This window comes from Coffea eugenioides, chromosome 11, assembly GCF_003713205.1.
Source record: "Coffea eugenioides isolate CCC68of chromosome 11, Ceug_1.0, whole genome shotgun sequence".
Classification (NCBI taxonomy): Eukaryota; Viridiplantae; Streptophyta; class Magnoliopsida; order Gentianales; family Rubiaceae; genus Coffea; species Coffea eugenioides.
Window position 1 is genome coordinate 51,171,234 of NC_040045.1, and position 8,091 is coordinate 51,179,324.

General features: G+C 36.4%; 1 protein-coding gene across 4 annotated transcripts; it reads left to right on the top strand.

Annotated features, from left to right (window-relative positions):
• The first annotated feature begins 244 nt into the window (after positions 1 to 244).
• Positions 245 to 7,335, top strand: LOC113754489 (basic leucine zipper 9-like). Of its 4 annotated transcripts, none has more exons than XM_027298931.1 (6): positions 245 to 565; positions 2,918 to 3,038; positions 5,246 to 5,408; positions 5,496 to 5,571; positions 5,723 to 5,848; positions 6,553 to 7,335. In XM_027298931.1, exons 1-6 carry the CDS (start codon positions 308 to 310, stop codon positions 6,871 to 6,873), a joined length of 1,065 nt encoding a protein of 354 aa, XP_027154732.1. In that variant the 5' UTR covers positions 245 to 307; the 3' UTR covers positions 6,874 to 7,335. The 4 variants fall into 4 exon arrangements, with proteins under 4 accessions (XP_027154732.1, XP_027154734.1, XP_027154735.1 ...); XM_027298933.1 differs by lacking the exon at positions 245 to 565 and adding an exon at positions 2,353 to 2,583; XM_027298934.1 differs by lacking the exon at positions 245 to 565 and adding an exon at positions 2,357 to 2,446.
• The last annotated feature ends 756 nt before the right edge of the window (positions 7,336 to 8,091 follow it).

An 8,091-nucleotide genomic window follows, 5' to 3' on the forward strand; every position in this document is an offset into this window, starting at 1 on the left:
ATTTTTTTTTAAGTCCAACCTTTTACCCTTTCTTTTGATTGGGGCATGCAACACATGATTGCAGCTATTTCACATCAGATTTTCACCTAAATTACACTCCAACTTTTAGCAATCTGACGCGATGATTCCTAACTTTTCCATTCAAGTCTTCCCACGAAGGTACTTTCTTTTGTCTGCTTCTTCATAACCTTTATTATACAAATCATTCATCAACTTTACATTCTTTTCTCCCTCTCTCTTCCACTTGCCTTTCATTTCTTTGGTAAGCGAAGTAAAATTTCTCGCAGCTGATAACCTTCCATCATCAATGAACAAAAAAGCTGCACAAAAGCCAACTCCTTTACCCATCTCTGCATCCAGTGAAATGAAAAGAAGTTTTTCTGAGTTGGCCCTTGAGGAGTTTTTCAAGCACACAAGGGCTGTTGAAGATGATCAGAACCCAAAGGATGACCAGAAAGTTAGTGCTAAAGCTGGAACAGAAGCTTATCGTTGTGCTTTAGGTGGTGATAAATGTTTTGCTGATACCACGTCTAGCAATCCAACCTTTCCTTTGATCGGAAACCAGGTTTTTAGAAACTCTTAGCTTCTCTTGTTGAAATTGATTTTTTCCTTTTTATTGCTATAAATTGGACTTGGTGTGGATTGAGCTAGTATACAACTACGGACTAGACAAGATTGAGAAGAAAAATGAAGCTTATAAGTATTAACTCTTGCAGATTGGTAGAATAAATTACAATATCTACTTTGTTTAATCTCAGGAACCAAAAAAAAAAAAAAAAGGAAAAAAGAGGTAGGTATTTAAGTTTCATAAATAAAGGTTTTCTTAGTTGTAATTACACGAAAAGAAAAGTATATGTAATCTATGAGAAAACATATATATATATATATATATATATATAATACATTCTGGTATACGGGAACCATGATTCAACATTTTTATTTTATTTTATCCGTTGATAGAAAATTTGCTTATTTGGTGTGTTTGATAAAACTGAAATCTGAAATTTGAAGTTGAAATTTATTAAGTTATTGAATTGTTAAATATTAAATCTGATACATTTTAAGTGTATATCACGCCAAGTAATAAGTTATTTTGGGAATAAGTTTTATTTATGAAATTCAGTGTCATTTAATTAATTCAAATGTTCAATTTTTTTTTAGCAAGCGTGTTTAAACATATGAATATCTGAATCTGTTAAATTTAAGTGTTAAATTGAGTTATTAAATAAGGCCTAAATTCTCTGAAATCTTGAGGACTTTTTGTAATTGTTTTTCTTGGTTTAAGCCTTCAAGTACCGAGTAATTGAAGTCGATATGGTACATACTCAGATTTCCAGTTTCTTTGCCCAATACTCGAGTTATGAAACAGTTAAACCTCCTGGCTAAAGCAAATAATAGAACTGTGTGCCGCAGTCTCCTGTTTTGCTTTGGCCCTTTTAAGGAAAGCTCACTTCTTTTATTTTGTTCTTTTTTTCTTTCCGAGAAATTTTATCACCGTCTAGACCAACTCTGACATATTTAATCGGTAATTTTCAACCAAGAAAATGTTCCAAATAAGATAAATGAGCCAGTAATTTTATATTAAAAACAGTCCAAATAAGATTGTGGGGTCTTTATGCTTCCAATAAGTGTTGGAGAGTTAATTATTTGAAATAAAATTTTTAAAAAATAATATAACACTTTTTTATGTGATATATGTGAAATAAAAAATTATTTAAAAATATGATGATAATACAAACAAATAAATTTTGATAAATAATTTACAATCCAAACAAACCCATTATTTCATTGGTCAAAGACTTTGCAATAAAATATTTCTTTTCCCCGCACAAAACTTGACGAAGGTACATGGATATAAAAATGGTTCATCAACGGAGAAATCCGTGATGTCAAGTACTCTGATGAATGCAGGAAAAAAAAAAAAAGAAGCCACGTTCAAATTTTTTGTCGCAAGATCCAGGCTTTAACAATTTTTTTTTTGTCGCAACGATAGAATTTCTATAATTTAATCTAACCTAATCTATGGGGAAGAAGAGGGGGAGTTGATGTGAATAGAGACTCTGTCGAAAAAAACTAATTAAAACTGTCACATGTAATGATAAATTGGTCCTCCCACGTCACCAAGACTGATGGTGACCACCAGGTCAAAGGCCTTGTGGCTTCCGGGCTTCAACAGTTGTTAGGCCGAATTTGTCTTGTATTGAAAACCATGACTATTTGGGCATTACCTCTAATGGGGCCTCCTTACCCCCCTCCGCACTATCCACCCACCTTCCTAGCCTTCCCCTCCCTCCTCTCCCTTCGCCCCCACCACAAATCACACTCCTCTCTTCCCTACCACCACCATGACTTACAAGATTTATTCTAAAACTCACATCAATTCTAATGATCTTATTCAAATCTTCAGTGGGGATTTTGTTGGTATATCGGGTCGCTCTTTCTTTAGGTTACGTCATCATTTTGTGCATTTAATAGATAAATAAACATTTTCTTAGACAGTATGCGCATGTCAGTAAGTTGTCAAATGCTTGTCCTTTGAATACCATAACACCATTGCAGTTCCCCAAGAAGTAGCCGTCCAAGGTGGGGAACTGATTTTTGTTCTTCCCTGCAACTTCAGATTCTGTTGCAATCACTAATAAATGTCTTCGCTATGTGTCCTCTTTCCTATTTGTGCATTCAAATTACCCGTCTATCCATATCCCACATACAACATTTGTAACCAGTTGGATATAGTTTTTAACAACGTTTAAGGCCAACGCTTTTCTCTTTTATTCGTTTATGTTGCTAGCCACAGTATCTCAGGGATACTTCTTTATTTTTTTTGTCAAATGACTGTTGCAGCATGGAGATGCTTTTGTTTTGCATCCTGTTGCATCCTCGAAATATTTACGTTTTCTTCTTTTATGAAAAACAGGAAATTAGTAACGTCTTAACCAGATCTGATGCATCAATGGATAATCCTCACTGGTCTCACAATCTTGCTTCCAGGCACTCTAGCCTCTCAGCTACCATTGATTCCCAGTCATCAATATGTGGTATGTACATGAGCTTTTTGTCTTGAATATTTCTTATTGCACAAATTTTGAAGGCATTGAGTTTTGAATACCATCATAGAAGAAAGATAAGTGGCAAGGAAAGCTGGAAGAAAGGTTCTTAAATAATCTTTTTTGGTACCTAAAAATGTAAGCTTTTATTAGAAGTAGTGCTGAAATTTACACCTGCAGCGAAGCTGCAGCTCAAACCGAAGCCAGTTAAAATAGCAGAACAAAAGCACTGGCCAATATCTGCATCCCCAACAAAAATTTATCCGTAAAATCCCATGCTAAGATGAGTTCCCACTTTCCTCGTGTATTTGGTACATTTCTCCAAGAAGCAACATAAGATCAAATCTCGAATGTTTTTGGTGAGAACTTCGGCACCAGTCCCTCCAAATATGGTAAAGCACAACCCCTTATTCCAGTTCGCGCATTTGATTATGGAAAGATCCCTTCATAAGATGATGCTGTAGCCACACTAACATACTACTCTGTAATTTCTGGACTAGATATAAGCACAAAACCCACATTGAAAGTACAAATGATGACAAGATTCATAGCCAATAATACATAGGATACCAATAATCAGAAACCATACCTACCACAATAGTTTATCCTTGGCGTTTTGTTGATTTTACAGAGCATCCACAGTACAGAAGATAGGAATCTGCTTCTTGAACCATACCTAGTGATGCCAAGAGACACAGTCCACTGGATTCAGAATTTCCATAGCAGATTTGACAGGAAAGACACCTTTCTTATCTGCTAGCCATCTCACAGATTGAAGAGCTAATGCATTTAAGCACTCTGATGGAGGAAGAGTTTGTATAATTTCTTCAACAACAGCATTGCTTTATCTGCCTACTGGCTTTCTCTATTTCCCATCAAATAATATAGTTGCAGCCTTTGCTTGAGAATAGCTCGCAAACTGTTCAATAAAGCTAGGACCAAAAGTCTACAAGAAAGGGCCTCTAGGATGCCAATAGGAACAGATGTTCACATTACTAACAGCACCATATCCCATAAGAACAGATGTTCACATTACTAACAGCACCATATCCCATAAGAACAGATGTTCACCATGGATATGATCTTGAGCCAGTGACCTGAGTTCAAAAGCTTTTCCAGAACCAGGAGCAGTCACTTTCAACAGCCACATATTCCAAAAGCATAGGTGTTTAAGCTTGACAGATTACTCACATGCTACCCAAAAGGGCTTCTTTCTCAAAGCAGTAGTTGAGAATGCTGCTTTGAGAAAGCTTCACAAGTCCCAAACGTCCTGCTTCAACGGGCTTGCTCATTTCATTCCTGATCTAGCTGAATCAGTTCCTCTCCACAAAATAGCAGTCAAATTGAAAAACATTCCTTCATGTTTCTTGATCAAAGCCTTAGGCAGTAAAAAAACACTACTCCAGTACATGTGAAGGCTTAACAAGGCATGCTCTATTAGTTGCAATCTGCCCCCATATAAGAGCATTTGGGTACTCCTCCCTTCGATCCTACACTCAAGTTTTTCAAGCAAAGCAACAGAATCAGGAGCAGTCAACCTAGTATACTAATATCAATGGCACCCCAAAGCAGGCAGCCTTGTCTTGTTCCCAACCTATTACACATCCAAGAGCAACTTCGGCACCACATCCTGCTATAATATTTCTCTGTTGCTCAGATTAGGATGTAAGCTATACATTTCTGCAAACTCATGTAAAAGATCATACATAGCACTAACATGGGAAACATTTACAGCTGACAGCGGAAATAGGTCATCTCAAAATATAATATGTGGATACCAATATGTTATGTATCGGATAATATTCAAAAGTAGGACTGTGAGCTGCATAAATTATCGTGATAGACAGTACCTCCATAGCAAGAAGAGAAAGGTAACGGGAGATGAGATCCCCTTGCCTTAAACCCCTCTCACTGGAGAAATATCCAAATAGGGCACCATTTATATTTAATGAAAATTTGGCAGTGCAAACTCCATTTCTAATCCAATCAACAGATTGTCTGGGAAAAGACACTAATTCCATAAATGTGAAAAGAAAATCCTATTTTTCAATCAAAAAATTGTAGAGCAAAGGTTATTAACTTGTGTTGGCTTCGTTCTGCAGATGAAAATTCTGCTTATCTTACTGAATTAGGTTTACCATCAGATTGCTTTTAAATAATGCTCTACTGGGTGAATTACCATGATAATATTTTATCAGTTGGCAGTCCAACATCTGCCACTAAGTCAAAAGGAAAAGATAAAAGAGCCATGGTTGCAACTAGTGGTTCTTCACCTGAGCAATCAGATGATGATGAAGTAGAGACTGAAGCTGGTCAATGTGAGGAAAGCACTGATCCTATGGATCTGAAGCGTATCAAAAGGTATAAAGAAGAGCATAACTGTTGGAATGTTTACCAGATATGCTAGTTACTCCTGCTGCTTGCCTGAACCTTTGGTTTATGCTTTAGGATGGTTTCGAATAGGGAGTCTGCTAGACGTTCCAGAAGAAGAAAGCAAGCTCATTTAGCGGATCTTGAGCAGCAGGTATATTGCATCCCAAAGCATTTATTAGGTCAATAATTGTGGTCTCTTCAAATTTGATGTGGTCGCTTCACTGCAACCAAAGAAATTGCAATTGAGTAACAGTTCTTGGGCTGCTTTTAGTGCTTTTGACATATTAATTTTTTAATTTCAGGTTGAGCAACTACGAGGAGAGAATGGCTCCTTGTTCAAGCAACTTGCAGATGCTAGTCAACAGTTTAAAGATGCATCCACAAATAATCGAGTGCTTAAATCTGATGTGGAGGCTTTTAGAGCCAAGGTATTAATATAATTGTCTGCGATGGCTATTCTTCTGTGAAAAATTTAAAGTAGTTTTGGAATGAAATGATTAATTGATGTAAAAGTGCCATGTCGAACTGCACAACAAAATAGAGGAAAGGAAGGGGCGTACCAGATTTTTACCTCTTTCATTTGCTTTGATTAAAATTAAGTAGTGGAAAATTCCTTCCCAGTTCCCACTACCAAGGTCCTCTGGATTTCTGAAAACACTGAAAGCAGGGGTGTCTGTGTACTGTGAGCATGTTTATTATATCCAAGAGGGCCTCTTTGATGGATAGAATTTTCAAGAAGCAGGGAAGGGAGGGATTTATCATGATTAATGTTAACACTCATTTCGATTCCCACCAGCCCGCTAATTGTGGTGGCTTGCCTGCTTCACTGTAACAATCCTGCAAAACAGCAGGGTAGGCTAATGGATGTACATAAGAGTCATTAATTATCTATTTCATGTGAATCAGAATAGTAAGCTGAACATTGTTCACTGGTGGATGACTTGGGGAAAGAACAGGAAGTGAAATGTTGGATAATGTTGGATATCAATCACAGTTATTTCCCTTGGCTTTTCTGTTATTATGTCATTTGAATCTGTTTTGATAATCTTCCCTTCCATCATTCACTTAACGCTGAACCTTGGCTTCTTAGAGTAAAATGGAATTGAAGCATGTAGTTCACACTCTATTTCAGGTAAAGCTGGCTGAAGACATGGTCACACGGGGTTCACTGACCTCCAGTCTAAGCCATCTTCTTCAAAACTATTTAAGCACTCCAGAGTCTCTCAACAATGCCAACATGTGCCGAGGGGAGAATGTCTCTACAATTGTCACAGTCCGTGGGGTTGATCCTACATATCCTGATGTGGGAGTTTCAGTACAAAATTCTGCAGCTCGAATGGGAAATGTTGACAACTTCAATGGCGATCTTAAGAATGGAGTTACAAATGACGCAATGATCTGCATGGCAGATCTGTGGCCTTGGGAATCTCATGCTGGTTCAGTGACAAAGTAGAAGAAATCTCTTTCTGCATTGGCTATTTTACCTCCAGAGGTCTCTTCCTTTTTCATACTTCATGTCCATAGACCTAGTTCATGTAAGTATTTGGCTTACATAGTGATCTTCCCCTAGTTAGACAGAAGCTTAAATGGCTCAAAGGATCACCAAGCACCAGTGACCTTCCTGGGAAAAAGTATATGAACAACTAATTATTTGTTCTCCTTTTTCTGGGATTTGGATATCTTAGACTATTATAGGTTTTATGTACGACTTATCAAGGAATTGTTTGTGTCCAAAATTCCATGTTTCTTTTTTGTTTTGGTTGTTTGCGGTATTATCTTATACATATTGCCTCTGGACATTGGGCTTTGTAGTTTGTGAGAGCATGATCTTCATATGTGCTTAGTCAGAGAGTGCTGTTTGAAGTGAATAATCTTGAGATTTATCAAGCAATGCTAGAGTTGGTATTTCCATTAATCTTATTGTCAACTCGTAAAGTAATGTCTTTTGCTTTCAGTATGGATTCTTCTAAGTGGAATATAACTAGTGTTATTCTTTGTTTTGGTTCTACTCCTTAAAATAGTCCAAGGACTCAAAATGACTTTCAAATTAAAATCTGAATAAAATTAACAAGAACAATGGTACCTCAAAATCACGTAATTTACATGAAAATTTAGTACAATTCAAGTACAAACATAGTTCTTAAATTGTAATAAAATATTTGCTCTGTAGATTTCTCATGAAAGATTATTCAACTTCTAGCAACATTAACAAATTTATGAATCAATCAATTAAAGTCACATTAAGCAAAGAGTAAAAGAAGATAATTGAAATGTTCTAAATGAGATAATAGCTTTTGGATCCACTTGGTTGCTATTAAGGGTGGTCATTGTGTGGGTTGAGCTATTATTGGGTGGGTTTTGCATTTTGATCAAATGGATTATTGTTCAATTCTCCCAACTATTGAATGGGTTAACTATAGATTGGGTCTGGTTGGGTCAACTTAAAAAACTTATAAACTTAACTACGACTCAACATATTTTCTCATTTGCTTCTGAACTTTTAGTTATTTGTATTTGTGTACACACATTTTCATACACTTTTACTGGAAAAATACTAGTAGACTATTTTTTACATGTCATTGCTCTCTCTCTCTCTCTCTCTCTCACACACACACACACACACAAATAAACACCATTTTCACACACTTCCACATGCAAATATACTTGCACT